Source organism: Barbus barbus (genome assembly GCF_936440315.1).
Source record: "Barbus barbus genome assembly, chromosome: 15".
Lineage (NCBI taxonomy): Eukaryota > Metazoa > Chordata > Actinopteri > Cypriniformes > Cyprinidae > Barbus > Barbus barbus.
In genome coordinates this window covers 9791401-9809575 of record NC_136743.1, presented here as the reverse complement: position 1 = coordinate 9809575, position 18175 = coordinate 9791401, and the positions used below count along the sequence as shown (strand labels likewise).

The following is an 18175-nucleotide window of genomic DNA, read 5'->3' as shown; positions in this document are numbered from 1 at the left end:
TGGCTGCATTAGGGGATGCTGTGCCTCAGAGCAGATGAGCAGAAGTGAGCCCACAGACTGCCAGACTGATGCCTGATCAAGTAACTTTTTCTTTCTTTCCAGTGTTCAGTGCTGTGTGTGTCTACTCTCTTCTCCTGCTCCTTTGTCAGCCCTTTTCATATGTGCTTCTGTGCTGTATCTTGTTTTTTGACTTTTTGACAAGTACTTTGGACAATTAAATCTGTCCGTCCGTCTATCCATCTATCTGTCGTCTGCCTGTCTGTCTGTGTACATATGTGTCTATCATGCCAAATGCTACATCAAATTTAAATATTATTAACAGAATTTCACTTATATTTCTAAAGAATTGCAGTGGAGTTGGAATTAAATAAGTATTTATTATAAGATTAATATTCCACTATCAGGATATGAAATACAGTTTTTATTTCATTTTAGCTGATCTTTATCACTGCTGAAGAATAGAAGGATTTTTTAGCTCTATGCAAAACTAGGTTTCTTAATGAACTCTATAAGTTCATCAAGGTTTAATAGCCGTATGGATGTTCTGCTGGGGAAGTTGAAAAATGGGCTTTAAATTGTGCTTGTAATATGTTCCTGTCACTGTCTCTGTGAGTAATTGGTCAGTGTAATTGCAAATGTCCATGCTAGGATGTATATCACATATTTAATGGGTGTATTTTGCTGGTTTGCACATTTTATTGGGCTGGTTATCATGTCTTCCCATAGCTCAATATTCTGTGGGATGGATTATTGTTGTTAAGTGTAATTTAAGGCAATTGCAAAGTGTATTATTGCAAAGTTTTCCTCATTTAGTTTTACTGAGATGTGCGATATGTGAGTAACATTGGCTGATTTGTATTTCTGTTTTTCATTTGTGTTTATGTCAGTGTGTGGGTTATTAATCAAGTATGCATTGCATAAAAGCTATTGCTATATCTATTTATCTCCATCTTTCTATTCTTTTTTATCCCAGAGATTGGCTGACTTCTACACAATCCATCATGCCTGCCATTGTAAACCTGCTCTTCAACACGGTCTCCACCAACACCACCATCTCCTTTTCTCTGGTGCTGCCTCTGGTCAGCGTCCTCTCCCTGCTGGTAGGGGTCGGAGGTCACCTGCTCATGTGGTTGGTGTTGATGCGTAACCCACGGCGTCGTTCAAAGCCCAGCTCGGTCCTCCTGTTAAACCTGAGTTTTGCTGATCTGTGTGCTCTACTCACCCTGCCCTGTGTGCTACTAAGCGCTAGTTCTCAGAACTGGCAGCTGGGAGGAGGCGTTTGTGTGTTGTTGAGCTTCATGACCTCCCTGACTGCTGGAGTGGACATCTTCAGCCTGGCTGCCCTCTCTGTGCTGCGTTATCGAATAGTGGCTCCCTCGACACGACCCCCCGCCACCCCTGCACAGGTGTGAGTATCTGAAGGAGCTAAAGAAAAAAACTGTTGTAAAAAGGGGAAAAAGTTATATCACTGGAAAAAATGATAACTTGATGTTGATTCATTAACCACTCTAGGCTGCATTTCCAAAAAGCATCGTAAACATAAGTAGAACGTAGAGACCACTGGTGCTAATGGTTTCTGCGATCTAACTAGGCTTATGATGCTTTTAGGAAATGAACCCGTGATTGATTCAGTGAGATTTTCAGTGAGGGATCCATCACACTGATTCAACTGATAACTTTTGGGTCTTTTTGAATGATTCATTAAAAGGACCGTCATTTGGTTGTGACTTACATTGTTTTTCATTCACTAAAATGATCGACTCATAAGAGTCATTTGCTCATGAGCCAGAATGCTTAGGTCTTTTTTTTTAAAGTCTATGGCCGCAATATGTTCAAGAACGGCGAACAGCTCACGCTCAACACAGTATAAACGTGATTTTATAGTCTTATACTGATTTTGCAGTATAATAACTTTTTATTTCCTTCTCGCTTTCAATTCAAGATGCAACGTTGGGTAAATATTACTTACTTTTTAAATACTAGCCTATCTTATTTTTGCAGCCGCTGTGTAAGAAAAGCTGAAGGGCGCTTCCTCTGAAAAACGATCCAGGAAACGCTGACACGGAGTAAAAAGATACTTCTCGCAATGTATTTAAATTACTTTTTGAAGAAGATTACGGTCATTTCCATATTTGTTATGTTAGTGTGTTATTATAGTGCAGTGTCAAAATAATAGTACCGTGGAATTTTTCTAAAAGTTACACTCATAATCATGGCCTTAGAATACCATTATACCCTGTGGTATATCAATACAAAAATGCTGTGGCTGGTACCATACAGTACCATAATTAGATGGTACTATGGTACTTTGAACTGAAATTCATGTCAAGAGAAGAAATAAGGTGGTGTCTATGTTCACATCCAAAAAGCTACATGTATATTTATCATGAATAGATGTTTACACATTCAAAATACCACAGCAGTACATTTTTGTAAGTGTAACACACAATACCACTATATCAAAGTATTATGGTAATGCCATCAGGCATCGTTTTTTTCTTCATTGTGTCACCGATGGAGTTTTGGTTCCTTGCCGCTGTCGCCTCTGGCTTGCTTAGTTGGGGACACTTCATTTCCAGCGATATCGTCGACCTGATTGCAAAGACACTATTTAAACTGAACTGAGCTGGATGATGACATCATTGAATTCAATAATGAAATGCCTTTAACTGAAAGTCATTTTACATTATTGACACACTATTTTCCATTTTTGATATTATGCAGTTGCTTTGACAATTTACATTGTGAAAAGCACTATATAAATAAAGGTGACTTGACTTGACTTGTATCTGTCTCTCTATTTGGCCCACAGAGCTGGCACTGTTGCTGTTATCTGGCTGGTTTCCATCGCCATGGCCCTACCTAAAGTCACGTACATCCAATTTGACAGTGGCTGCACGTGGTCAGTGGGCCGCGGTCACTGGCTGGGCTTCCTCGTTCCTGCATTTCTGGTGTATTACGTGGCTCCTCTACTCTGCATCGCCCTGCATTGTGGGCTCATCATCACACACCTGTACCGCTGCCGGGGCACTCTAGCCGCGGACCACCGCAATAAAAAAGCCACAGCCCTTCTCATCGGCTCCACGCTGGTGTTCGCCATCAGCTGGCTGCCTTATTACGTGCTAGAGTTTGTCAATGTTTTATCGCCATCCCTTAATTCCGTCAGCTCACCCGAAAGCCCCGCCTCCAGCTCCACCGCCCCGTCGCCGGCATCAAATACAGAGGTGTCTCTGCTGTGGGAGGTGGCCTCGCTGTCTGCCATTCTTCTGATTTGTCTGGCACCTTGCTGGAACCCACCACTCTACTTCCTGCTATCTAAGCCAGCCCTGAGGCAACTGAGAGGGCTGCTACCCATCATGCACCAACACTGGAGAGCTGCTACCTTCCTACAGCACATAGTGCCAAAACACGCTCCCACACAGCCCCACTCACAGCCTGGGTCTCAACACGTTCCTCAGCACATACTAGCAGCAACGCACCCACAATGAGAACACGCGCACTCAGATCGACATGGTAAGGTACAGCACATACCTGCCTCACAGCAAAGCACACCCACACGCAGGCACAAAGTACACACACGCCACACACACAATGACAGGTATTTTCTGTCAGAGCATCCTCATCCCTCTCATGCTGGCTGAGATTGTGAGTTGCTTAGTAACACTACAGAGAGGAACAGAAACATAAGACCATGGACCTCTGCATTTATGGCTAAGCATCACATTTTACAATGTTCCAGCACACCAGCTGCTCTCTTTCCCTATCTCAAAATCTCCCGCTCACACTAAAACCGTATCACGGCAGATTTTTATCACCAACTCGGTCACGCTCGCACACATCAGCGTGTTCTCGACGACATATGTGTTCATTTTTAATTAGCTTGTTTCTGATTGCTATTGCGGTGAGTAATAGATTAGATTTGTGTGGGCTGGTATATCAGATAGATCGTCTATAATTCTAAATCTAGTGCGTTTGAATCTCGCTTGCTGATCATTGGTGTTATGAATCATCGATATGTGCTGTAATTAGTTTTTTGACAGTCATTGTCAGCCTTATCTGAAATGCAATGCACTGTGATTTCGGAAATGTATATAAATATTTCCCATTAATGACAGAGGCATGGCTGAGAGAACTCAGCAGCTCTCAGAACTGTCATCCTACTTCACAAGATTTTTTTCATTCTCTGCTAATATTGTAGCCAGTGTAATAAAATGTGGATCTGAATTGATCCGGCAATTTTTTTCCCTGAATTTCCATTCCCCATGCTCCTCCCTCCTAATCAGTTCATCTCTTTTTGCCTGATCTGAACTGAGAGGAGGGATAAAAGAAAAGGATACAGCATACAGAGTTGAAAAATAAGTTTTTCGTTAGCAAAAAAGTACAGGCAGAGATGGAGATAGATGTTAATTCCATTGTAATCTGATAAACCAAAACCATTATATTAGCATGGTATATGTCCCAAAACCATATATTAGCTAGTGCTGTTACCATTAATTGAACCTAAAACAATTTTTATTGTAATAAAAATAAATTAAAGCTAAATAGATATATTAGAAAAAATATAAACTAATACAAATGGGGGAAAAGGCACATAAAATGAACAAAACTTAAAATAATTGGATAAATCCAACAAATTGGATATAAAATAATAAATATCCAAAAACTATGGTATTAATATGGAACATGTCCCAAAACCATGGTATTAACATGATATATATTATAAAATCACAAAAGTATTTTGAACATGTTACCACGGTATTCTTAGAAATAAAATAATGTACCATAGTACATACATTTTAGTACCATGTTAGTATATTTCAAACTACCATAGTAATATCATGTACCATCATTGCACCATGGTACCATCACAGTACTTTTTTGTAAAGGGTTCCAAAACTATGGTATTACCATTATGTCATGTCCAAAAAAATAAAAATAAAAATAGGGTGATACCATTGTATGTTTTATATAGTATTTATATTGTATGTTTTATCTAGTATACAGGCATCTGTTTTTAACTTGGTAAAATCCTTTTCCAGGTCTATAAATGTGACAAAGTCTGCACTGGCCCCTCTCTGTCAATCATTCATCTCTCCAGAACAACAAATCTGTGCCCTTCTTTTATTTACATGTCTTGTTCTGAAATGCATTACAGAGTGGCACTCATGGTAAGCCTGTAATTTTCTCATCGTCAGTGTGCATTAGGACATTGTGGTCTTGACTTCAGTATCCAAGGCTGGACATTTTATAAAATAACAACCAGGTTAGAAATCACCTCTAGGATGGATAGAGAGAGGAATCAGTAAAAAAAAAATATCAAAAGAAGGCTGGCTTTCTGCAGATGCCTGTTATTTGACAATAACAAAACCATTGAATGGGTTTGTTTACATGGGTTTTAAAGGTGACTGGAAAATTGGTTTGTTTTGCTGTAATCCCTTATATTAAACAAGCAAAACACCAGCCACGCAAGTGACCATTTACATTTTTTTCACTACTCTGATGCAACGTCCCCTCAGACCTCAATGAGCTAACAGCGGTTCAAAGAGGTCGCCGTTAAAGTGCAGACCGGCAGAAGAGAGCAACGATAAGATGGGGGTGAGCTGTCTCACAATTACACTGACAGCATCACCCATTCACCGCGCTCACAAGACATATCCACTTAAACTCACTCGTTATCTACTGTAATTATAACAGTCATATTTTGGGGGGTTTACTGAATAATTACAGTTGTCAACGCTCACATCAAACTCCTTTCAGACTCACACAGAGCCGGCGAGGTCTGATGAGATACAATTAACACATGAGCTCAATTAAGACATGAGCTCAGCGAGCTCCACTTGTCCCTCTCGACCCTCTTTGTCATCATGCGATGCCCCAGACCATCACGGACTGAGGTGGTCTTGCTCTGTGTGATTGGAAGACTGCTGTGGAGCTGCACTGAGCTGGCAATGTGACACGCAATCTGTTACATATACCTAAAATACGATCCTCTGCTCTCCAAGAATGGTAGAACAGCAGGCTTATTTGCATCATGATTTTTAAGTATATACATGTATTTAATAATCTTTACTGACATATAACATTACATATGTATTTACAAAGCACTTGCCGATGCGTGTGATGAGGGAAAGCACAAAATAAGAAAGGTGTTAAATGACTATAATAAACATCCCTTAAACAACCGGTCAACTGGTTGATTCTTAAATTAAGAAAATTCTGTTGCTGCAACAGCCAGATCATTCTGAATACAAAAAAATAAATGTGATGTCCGGTGTGGTCTGAAGAGCCTCTGAGCCAAGTTTGGAGAGAATTGGACAACATTTGTGAAAGGAGAACAGTTTTCATCAAAATCCAATTTGGCAGATGGGAGACATGGAGACACCATCATACTCTGTAAGCCAGAGGGAATCTGCACTGTACAGAAGCATGATTTAAGGCCAATTCATAACAATGTAACAACCCCTAAATGCCAAATTATTATCAATTATATGCATCACGTTTCAATTTCTTTGACCACGAGGTGCTATCCCCAAACTGCTCAGGTACCCTTTGGGCATGATGCCAATGACCAAGCTTTGTTTAAATGCAAAGCCTTGCTAAGACACAGCAATATACATTAAAATTCACAATGGCAGACAGGGAAAATGGCTGGCCTTAAAAAAAAAATGGTATCAATTTAAAGACACTAAACTGTAAGATTATTAATCAGATTGTATGATTTATGATCACTACACATTAATGAAAATTACTTCAACATGCTTTGTAAGGCTTGGTCTGAACATCTGAGACAAGTGAGAAGATTTGTAGGTAGAGTATGGTGGATATTTGAAACACAATGTTCAATCAGCTATGAATGTGGGTAGAAGGATACATTTTTCTCTAGTCTAGACAAAAGGGTTATGGACAGAAAAGAAGTCAATTTTTGAGCTGATGGGGTGCTTAAGTGTTTGACTGGCAGACCACCAGATGACTATTCAAACCGCTTCCAATCTTCTTCGCTTCTTTGGCCCTAATAGTTAATTTAAACTATCAGTGAGATTGACCAGAAAATCAATTGGTCTTCGCAGAAATTATTAAAAAGCCTGGGAGGAAACATTTTTACCTCCACCTGTGACATAAATGATGATTGATGTGGCTGCAATAAAACTTAATGACCACTCAATAATTCATGCCGTGCTTGAAAACGTCAGGGTTACTGGAGAAAAATATCTCGAAGGATAACGCTTTATGTGTCTGGAAGGGTAGAGAGGTGGAGAGCTGTGATTCAAACAAAGTACTTATCAAGGACAAAGCTTATGAACACTTGTCCACAATATGTAGGAAAGAGAGAGAAATAGAGAGAGAACAGCCTGCAACACTTTGTTTTACTGTACTAGACACTGAAGTCAAATGGCTCTTGTTTGTAAATGATCTGGTGCTGCTGTCACAAAAGAGGCGGTACAGGAACACACACACACACACACACACACACACGTTGGTTTTTGTGGTTTATGGGGACTCTCCATAGGCGTAATGGTTTTTATACTGAACTATGTGTGCTATTGCCCTACACCAACCCTACACCTAAACTTAGCCCTCACAGGAAATTTTTAGATTGTCAAAAAAACACCATTTAGTATGTTTTTTAAGCCTTTTGAATTACGGGGACATAGGCAGTGTCCTCATAAACCATATTGTAATACCTCTGTCATACCCATGCCATTATACAAATTTGTGTCCTCATAAACCACATAAACATGCACACAATTACATACAAAAAAATACACACACACACATTTTGAATGCATTTTACGAAAACTTAAATTTAACATGCTAATCAAAAATGTATAAAAAATAATCAAATCGGTTAGGCTATAACCAGCCCCATCCAGGGGTTCAATAAATGGAACTTCCAGAACAGCATTAGAATTATAATAAATAGCGATAAATAGAATATAAACGTTAAATAAATGGATAAATAGAGTATAAACTTTTAAATTACCTTAATCTGAGATTGAGAAAGCGATTGGAATGGGAGCATTCAGGTAACGACTGGAATGAAGAGGCGTGTCTACGGTGCGGGGGCGGGGCTACACGCTCTCATCTGAAAACCCACTATTATAGAGACTTAAAGCGACTCACAGGTGTACAGTAATACGTGAGCCACACAGCGCAACCGTTCGCAGAGAAGCGATTAAATGTGTACTATTAAATCAGCGTGAGAAAAAGGAGCGTTTTTGCGCGGTTAGAGTCACATTGGGAGCGTTTCTTTTTTCAGACTACAGCCATGTGATGGCATATGAGTCGAGTGTAATGTAACAATCCCCACCGACGCTTGTGCTGTGTTTGACGCTCAGTGACATGACATGGACGGCGGAGTGTCTCACTGAGAGCAGATGAACTGAAGAACGATGTCGGACCAGGTAAGATCATCGCTTTCCCTTGTGTGTATATATGCCGTGTTTGTGTGGGGGGGTTGTAGGGTCCTAAACAGGTTTGGGATGTTCGCCGGTGTGTGTGAACACACCCTCTCTTCTTCTGCAGCCTTTGTGCTGACTTTGTTTCTGTAGGAGTGATTGTGTTAGAAAATATTCCTGTGCTGAGACAATAATATGTTTATTTCTAATATTATAGTTTAGTGTCCTTGTAATGATAAAAACAGTCAAACATAGCTATATTGATCATTATAATCGCTGTAATTTAATAGTATTTGGAAGTCCTCCTATTATAGTCGAGAATGTATTTGTGATTTGCATACTACTTCAATATTCATGATTAAAATTCAGATTAATTGACTGTTAAGAGCTGGCCTCACCCCAAGCATCATACTATATCCTATTGCCTCACTGTCTGTCCCACAATAAAGTCTATGATTAATTAATTACCTCCTTTCAATTAGTATAATTGGGTGTCTATGTGTGTCTTGCATGTCTGACACCGGATTAGGCGTACTAGGTCCCCAGCACACCTGCAGTGCTGAGGCTATATTAATTACTGTATTAATATTGATGCCAGTTGCCCTTGCGAGCAAACACAGTAAACAGTTTAAGAGCTCTCTTGGCGATTTTGCTTGATGGAGATAGATGGACGAAGCCCTCAACTGCCTTGAGCCTGAGAAAACTCATTACGTCCCTTGTCTTTTTGGACTTTTGGGATGTTTATGCCACTCCTTTAAAGCAAGCGATGCTTATTTATGTGAATGGATGCACAACCCTAAAGTCCCAGAGGATCACAATCCCCCCTTGCACATGGATTGTTTCTATACATTATTCATTTAGATATCATAAGGGCTGCCATTGTACTAGATGTTCAGATTTATCGAGTGAATGTCTTTGCCGCTGATATTTGTTTTTACTCATCTTTGGTTTTCACAGGGTTATGGCTTAACTTTATCAGCTGCACTCCCGCTTCGGAGGGGCAGCACCCCCTTGCCAATCAAGCATCAGCTGAGGCGAGAGGAAGCTGTGTCTGAGGATTATGATTGGACGCCGGGGCTTGATGCGCCTGCTACTCCGCAAATCAGTGTCAGCACTATCCAAGATTCTCCTTCACCGAAACTGCCGCAGCAAAAGTACCACGGACCCCTTCGGATAGTACTACTAGGCCAAAACGGAGTGGGCAAATCCTCTCTGGCACTTTGCCTTGCTGGACTGTCAGACAGATCACTCTCTATAGACTCTGAAACCCAAGCAACCGGTAAAGATTATATTCATACACCCTTCTTATGCTCAGCATCAGGATGCCAAGGACTGTAGTACTATATTTAGATTTGCTTTGGATGAAACACACTTATCACCTCACAGACACCCGAGATCACTAGTGTAAGGCTCTCAGGATTTGATTGGAAAAAGCAGAGTGGGTGCCGTGAAGGCATCCATCTTATTTCAGGTCTTTCATCATCTTGTGTCTTAATGAGGTGGGAGAGAACCTGCAGAGTACTGCGTCTGCACAGACACTTTCTGCACAAACAGAGCATGTCATTTACTAGGGGATAAAGAGCCAATCAGACACACAGACAGGTTTTTTTTTCTCTCTTACCTGAGTTGAGTGTCCTTGTGCATCGATTCTGCACTGGATAAATTATTGTTACGCATCTGTCTCGAGTCCAATTTTGAACTTGAACTTGAATTATAATACATTTGATCCCATGAAATTGCCAGTTTCTGCTCAACTGCAGGAATAAAATTAGATGCTAATTGAACACCAGTGATTTTGTTTTAAGCTTGAGTGTCGGTTTTTAAAAGAAATGTTTTTGTGTGTGTTGTAGACGAGGGTTACCAGCGGCGAGTGACCGTGGATGATGAGGACAGCACAATTTTAGTATATGACAACTGGAAACAGGTGAGTCAAGCACTCTCACAAATGCATAATGGCACGCTGAGGTTTGCTTGTTTTGGATTCTTTATTTTGTGTTTTATTCAGTGGCTTTCAGAATTTGTCGCAGTGCTTACAAGGTGGGAGTGTATCATTAAAAAAAAAACTTGTGCAATTAAGCCAGAACAGCTTACACGCTCTGTTTTAAATTGATTATTATTTTCTAATGAATTGAAGATTATAATATTTTCCCTACTGATTTACATAGAATGTTCAACTTTCAAAATGTAACCAATACTGATGATGTCATCCTAATATATGTAAATTAAATTGTGATTGGTCTTGCCTTCCCTCCGTATGCATAAACATGTAATGCTGTTGATTCTTATATTCACCCAGCAGAAAAGATGCATACTATTGTCATGACAACAGCAAAGTGACTGATGCGACATTTCATTTTTCACAGAACTAAAGTCCAAATTCTAAGCTTGCCGAACACAATTCTTTTGCAGCCTTGTGAATGCTGGTATTTGCTTCAGGAATAGCAAATCTTCTAATCTAATGTCTTAACTGCAGTGTTTGGAAAGCTATTTTGAAACTGTAGTTTGCCAAGTTACAATTTAAACGCAATGTATGATGTCTCATTCTGTTTTCTTGTTCCCTTTGACATGTCGTGGTCTCAAACATATCTAATGAACTAGGATGCTGATTGAGACATACCATATCATAACATACCATACATAACATAGTCTCAGCCTCAGACGTCACGCCCACGGACCGTTGGCTAAACGTCTGATGCATATGGCACACTTATCGGGAAACACTTCAGGAGTTTCAGAGTCCTCATCGGGTTGGTTAGAATATACAGGATTTGCGGGAGACGTGTGTGTCGCGTTCTTTAATGTTCCACCTGGAAACAAAAATGTCGTGGAGCCAAACCCCCTCACGAAAGTAGAAAGCCGTCGTGTTTACAACGGTGACGGCGAGCGCTTATGGGGTCAACTACACACTGGATTTTCAAAAGTATGTGAAATATTTAAAGTTCGCGGCATAGAATCTTTAAAATATGTCCGAGAGATTTACACACCGTTCTGTTATTGTGGTGACATTTCCACGCCCCTAAACATGAAGCGGCACAAAACGAAACGTGATTGGTTGATTTACCTGTCAGTCAAATGGCCACTTGGGCGGACCTTGGCCATTCAAAGCGGCCAAAGTTTCCGGACCTCCAGCCTTCAGTCTGAAGGTCTGGCTCCACGAGACTATACATAACATAACTATTGTGGCTTAGTTAACCTAATATACATAAATTATATTTATGTAAATGCATTCTATGTAGTAAAATATAAACACCTTAGGCAGCATTTAGGCTGTTTAAATAGTTTGTTACAAAACAGCATTTAAAAGGTGTTTAATTAAAATAATCATTGTTTCAAATCTGTATGACTTTCTCTTTTTCTGCAGAATATATTTTGAACGATTTGGTAAACAGTTATGGTTTGCATTGAATTCCAATGTAGGGACAAAAAAAATAAATTAAGATGTCTCAGAGACATGACATTTGGAATAACATAAATTGGAGCACATTTATTATATTATTTTTTTGGTGAATTATTGATAATTGAATTGAACTGCTACATTTACATGAACCATTGCATAAATGTAGGTGTTTGGTGTGAAGTTCTATTAATTGTCCAGGAGCACTCATCATATGACAGTTGTTAAGAAAAAAGAGAGGGAAGGATAGAGAGGTTAACAGAGAAAAGAGGGGATGCAGAGAAATATGAAAGAAATCTGCTCTTGATCTTCTGAGGTTTGTCTGTTGTTTGTTATTTCTGATTCCTTCTACTTTAGGGCAAATTGTTTTCAGTTTCCTGTAATTTGTTCCATTTCTGCTGAGTGTAACTGCCAGGTTTAAAGATCCTTTTACAAGCGTTTTATGTGTACCCTCTATAAAATCAGCCAGGTCCTGGTTTCTTTATTTCACAGTGAATTATGACCTCTCCTTTTCCACTTTAAAAGCCACTTATTCATTATGCCTTTCAGTCATGATTACTGCATTTGCATTGCAGGATTGTAATTTTTCATGCCATTAATATGACAAATCTGGATATACTGTCAAGTAAAGAAAAATATGGCTCTTGCGATTATATTGCACTGTATGTCAAAACAATAATATCATACACTGACATTCAAAAGTTTGGGGTCAATGCAGCTTTTTTAATTAATACTTTTATTCAGCAAAGATGCATTAAAATTGTTAAAATTAAAATTTATTCAAATTAAAATTATTATAAATTTCTGAAAGATAATGTGACACTAAAAACAGCTGAAAATTCAGTTTTATGACAGAAATAAATTTAATTTTAAAATATATTAAAATAGAAAACTGTTATTTAAATTCTAATAATATTTCCAAGTTTTTACTGAAATTTTATTAAATAAATGCAACCTTAGTGAGCAGGAGAGATGACTTCAAAATATTTAAAAAAAATCTTACCAACCTCAAACCCTCTCATCCACTTATTTATCTTGGAAGACTTTCCACTGTAACGTGGCTTTAGGAATTTTCTGAAATGGTCAAACCCAATAATTAATTCACTATGTTATTATGTAGTGTATACTGTTCAGAAAATAAAGCACTTTCTAGTTTGGGTGAAAATATTAGAGTTTCATCTTTGATGCTGACCCTTGTGGGTAGTGTCATCTCAACACGAAGCATCTGTGAGATTGGATTATTTACATTCATCTTCCTCTGGGATTGATGCCTCTCTACTAGTTCTGACCTCACTTGTCTCTTCGCTTATCAATCACCTATTCCTCTTTTCCTGAAGATACAAGAAAGTACAAGCCATTTGACCTTCATAGGACATTCACAGGGGAACAAATACCAATTCGAAAGCCTCTCATGTTGTTGGATTTTATGTGCAATGCATGTATTTCCTCACACCCTCTCATATGACTGTCCAGCATGTAGCGTGGGTGTATCATCCACTCAGAGCTCTGTTTATACTCTGAAATATGATGATCTTTTTGCCTGGAACACACAGATGTATCACAGTGATATCATGAGCACATGCTTGTGATTTTCGTATGAATCACAGATTGTCTTTTCTGTATCACAGCTGACTAGAAATTATTCAAACACCTGTGAATGTTATTCGATATTATCATAGGGTTATGCACAGAGATGTTTAGGGTATTAAGTTGCCTTTGTAGCCGTGTTGAATATTCATATTTATTCAAATCGCTGGGCAAAACTGATTGATTTTGACTGGTCTGTTCTCTATCCAAATGATGTTTGTGTCATCAGATCTCTCCTAAATCAGATGCTGTTTGTTGCGAGCATGAATGTCAATAGTGATGATGCTATCACAGAATGGCAGAAGTTTTGGATTAATTCCAGGGCAGAGAAGGAGAGCGAGAGAGCAGTGGCTGGAAGAACTCCAGACTCCCCCCATTCCATCATTTATCCTTCTCAATCTTTCATTTTTCTCTTTCAAAGCATCCCTCATTTTCTCTGTCTAACCATCCGGCTCTTTTCCTCAGTAGCATGTCGCATCACGTGACCTCTGACCTCACCCATCGAGTTGCATTATATACCCGCCTGGCCCGTTGCCCGGTTGCCATGGTTACCGGTGGTTACAGCAAACAAAAGGATCCCAGATAAACTATGCAGTTATTCATTTTAATTTTATAGATGCAGCGATTCAGCGTTGCCCTTACAGCTTCATGGTTCACTGATTGCTGTCTGTAGCTCATGGATTGATGCTTGATCTTGAAGAATGTTTAGGTTTATTTGAGTAGTGGTTAGAGCTGTACTATTGATTCAATCAAAATCGATATTTCCTTGCACAATAAACTACAACAGACTGGGATTTAATTAAATAAAAATATAGTGTGCGATGCACTGCATACTTCAAAACGAATTAGTGGTGTTCTGTTTTGTCTGTAGTCTACTACAATGAATCCCATGCAGGAGTGTATGTAGCAAGGGGTGATTGGGAAGATTTAAATTTTTTCCTTTGTTAAACCTGTTCAACAGAAATTATGACTATAATAGGGTGAAATTAGGGTTGTCAGAAAATTAAAGTAGTAATCACATTCTGTTCCTTTTGAAAGAATGAATGTGACAACTGTACATTACTGGTAAGATTTTTTTTAATGCTTTTGAAAGGAGTCTTTTATGCAGTTGGTTTGTTCAGGATTCTCCGAGAGTTACAAAAACATTCTGGCTTACATGTGACCACTCAAACAAACGGCCATCTAAAAGCAAACTTAACTCATCTCAAGAGATGGTGTGAGAACAAGATGTGGTTTGCTTAAGAGGAACTCTATCTATTGGCAGCAGAATGCGGGCAAAACATGACTCAAATGCATGAGGCATTGCTCCAAATTGAGTTATTGCTTACCCGTTACACTCTTTTGAATGCAAGAGCTGCTTATTTAATTACTTTATGCCTTTTGTGGTTCGCTTTGATCCAGGAAGCAGCAAACTGAAATGTTAAATGTTTATCAAATTGTGAGTTGAATCACAATGTATAAAGTAATTGCAGTGTGATTGTTTTTGTCCTTATCCTTGTAGTGGGATAAAACGCCCTCTAAGCATTTTTCCCATGTCTGTCTTTAAGACAAAATGTAAGCATTACTAATTAATGGGACAAGTCTTAGGTGATTCAGTGAAAGTCAGCATTTTCCTTATTGTGAAATAAGGTCAGCATATCTGGATGCGGTGAAGGCATTGCAGTAAGTTTACAGTCTGTAATGCGGACTGCAGCATCTCTGTCAACTTACTTTGTTCACTGAACCATGGAGAATTGGAGAGAGACGGTGAATGATCTCATTCTCACACAGTGCTGCATCAGTAGTAGCTGCAGAGGATGCAGGTCTATTTTAGTTCTGTAGCAGATTCACCAGGTTTCCCCAATCTACACCTGACACATCAGCACAATTAGAGCCTGGGTTATGCACAGGCATTCATTCACATGCAAACACACATCGTACAAGCACGCACACTGCCCCAAGTCTAGACTGCCTCGGTTAGCATGGTTAGACTTGAAGTGCTTGTGACAGCGGGGGGAAGAATGGCTTTAATAAGTCATTCTCTTTCCTAAAATAGCACATGGTCAGCCACGTCCTTACGCACTCAAGAACGTATTCCGTCACCTGTTCTGCCATTGGTCGAGATTGGGAATTGTGTCACATGTCGCTGCTCCCTTTTCCGTGTTCCAGCGTGAGTTGGTTCCAGCATGGAGACGTATCAGCATACTCTAACCTGTCTCTGATCACCTGTGTCCAATACATTAGCCAAAAACTCACCTTGAAATCAATTCTGCTTAAATGGGGTGTGAACTGGATTGAATTATTCCATTAGATAATTGAAACTGAAGACTTCAGTTGGTTAAAAAATAAAACGAGGGTTCAGAATAGAGCACTACTTTGCTGTTGTTGTTGTTTTTAGATTGAATATCAAGCTTGTCAACAATATTTGTCTCAATTGTTGTGCATACTGTGGCCCACAATGCAATGGGAACTGAACATTTTTTTCCATTGTGATGAATGAAGAAATGAACTAGAGGGATACAAAATGTTAAGCGTTTTTCTTTTGCCTTTTTTGAATGTAATAAAATGTGTACTATGTAATATGTGCTATTTGTTTATGTATATTATGTACATATATATATATTAGTATAGTTATATATAGGTATTATATTAAGTAAATAAAGTGTTACCCTACTAAAAAGTTATATATTTAAAAATACATATATTTCATACTAAGTATAGTTCAAATCTATTAACAGATTTAATGACGTATCGCTTGAGACTTAAAATGATAGAAAATATATAATTTAACTTTATTTGGAGTACTACTTGCGCACAATGCAAATTTCTTAATATTAAGCCTAAGATGTATGAGGACCGTATGAGCTTTGAATAATATCTGTCTTTAAATGCAAGATATTTAAAGGGTACCTGAAGTGTACTTGCAATAGTTCCACTTTAGCACAATCAAATATACTTCAGTATGTATTTAGTTGGATTTCAGCACTACTTCCGCACAATTAAGGTGCATCAAGTACAAAATTAGTTTTAGCAGACTTTAAGTATAGCAGTTTAGTATACCAAAAGTACAATTGTAGAGTGTTTAAGTAAATAATATGTAAATGTATTTGTAGTATACTTGGCATTAAATAAATATTTCACATGAATTTTAGTATATTTATTTTTTACTAGGGTATGTATGAGTCTCGTTGACTCATCCTCATTTTGTTCCAAACCTGTATGGCTCTCTTTCTGTAACACAAATAATATGTTAAAAGATGTGCACAACAAAAAAGATGTTCGCTCATGGCATTTTTTCAATATAATGTCTGCTGACTCAGGCTAACATTCTGCCTCACATCTGTTCTTTGGAACAGCAGAGGGTGAAAAAATGAATAAATAATGACAGAAATGTCATTTTTGGGGGAATTAACCCTGTAACATTAGCATTCATTTCAAAATAAAACATGCAATGTTGAAAGGTAATGTTTGCATGTTGCATTCTACTTAAAATGCTTACATATTACATACTTGCAAAATATTTTAAGAAAATAGCAAGTGGTATGAACTAGTTTTCCATCCTAAACATAGCCCAGACCAGCTCTAGCCAGCCGTGAACATGGCACAAGATGCTACCAGTTGTTGTCTGATATGTAATGAGCCGGTAGACTGGGGCTATTCGGCTTGGCTATAATTAATAGATTACTTTGAGGTGAAATATTGATGACGTTAAGCGGCTCATATGGTTTTTGTTTACTGGGTAGGGGCCATTATGTGTGTAAACTGACAAGGTGGTTTGGAGTGTTTTTTTCTGTAAATGTGTGAAGTGTACGTCTCTTTATCTCACTCAGAGTGCGTATAGTGTACTGCTGGGAACCTTATGCTTAAGTACAGTGTTCCTCAGCTCAGCCCTAGTGTCGTTATGGACTGTGAGCTTTGTGTAACGTTCATTAGGGAGATGTTTATTCTTTGTTGGTGTGCTTGGCAGAATAAGCGGGCTTTTATTTCTGTGGAGTTGTGTGCGCTTTGTGTTTATAGCAGCAGAATTGGCTTGTTCAGTGGCTGAGAAAGCACTTTTAGATGGGATGGTGGATGTCTGTGTGTGGGCTCTCGGCCCAAATGTGTATGTTTGGGAGGAGGGGATGTGTGGACAGATGGTCTGTGGTGACTTTCTGCAGGGGTGTGGACCTCTTTCTGGTGCACAGACACACATTCAGCACACGGTTATGTCTCAACATCCAATTATCAGACTTGACATTTCCCCCCTACGGAGCAACAAATTAAAGTCTCTTATGCATCCCTCTTCTTCAAATACATTAATTTGTCATATTAACAAAAACAATTATTATTTCTGGATTTTTGTGATATATAATTTATTATTATTTATTTATTTTTAATATAATAATATCTAAATAAGCAGCAATAATTAATGTTATTAAAATAAATATTTAATTATATTAATTTTATTTTGTATTTATATATTTAGTTATAACATGAATATATTTTAATACATTTAATATTAATATTTTTTTTACATGTATATATTTAATAATATAAATGAATACATTATGAATATCATATTTAATATTTTACTTATTTTAATTAATTATTGTGTATACTAATTTGTAGTGCCCTCCATAAGTATTGGAACAGTGAAGACAAAATTGCTCTGTTGGCTGTGGAGTCGAGGCTTTTGCAAATATGATTAAAAGATGAATATGAGCCAAAACTACAGAATGTCACATTTTATTATTAGCTGTTTCAACACATACAGTGGCATGCGAAAGTTTGGGAACCCCTTGCAGAATCTGTGAAAATGTGGATAATTTTACCAAAATAA

General features: G+C 38.3%; 2 protein-coding genes across 2 annotated transcripts in view; both read left to right on the top strand.

The window, feature by feature from the left end:
* Positions 1-1001: 1001 nt before the first annotated feature.
* Positions 1002-3488, top strand: LOC306880966 (somatostatin receptor type 5-like; the record flags this gene model as incomplete). The annotated part of the gene is made up of 2 exons (XM_079434763.1): positions 1002-1408; positions 2813-3488. 2 exons carry the CDS (start codon positions 1002-1004, stop codon positions 3486-3488), a joined length of 1083 nt encoding a protein of 360 aa, XP_079290889.1.
* Positions 3489-8046: 4558 nt separating this feature from the next.
* The window catches only part of LOC306881268 (GTP-binding protein REM 2-like), a 32491-nt gene continuing 22362 nt past the window's right edge, over positions 8047-18175 (top strand). Inside the window, exons 1-3 of the mRNA XM_079435279.1 lie at positions 8047-8402; positions 9354-9675; positions 10247-10320. Of these exons, the coding sequence (XP_079291405.1) occupies positions 8391-8402; positions 9354-9675; positions 10247-10320 (408 nt within the window). The 5' untranslated portion in view covers positions 8047-8390. The remainder of the gene's footprint in view (positions 8403-9353; positions 9676-10246; positions 10321-18175) is intronic.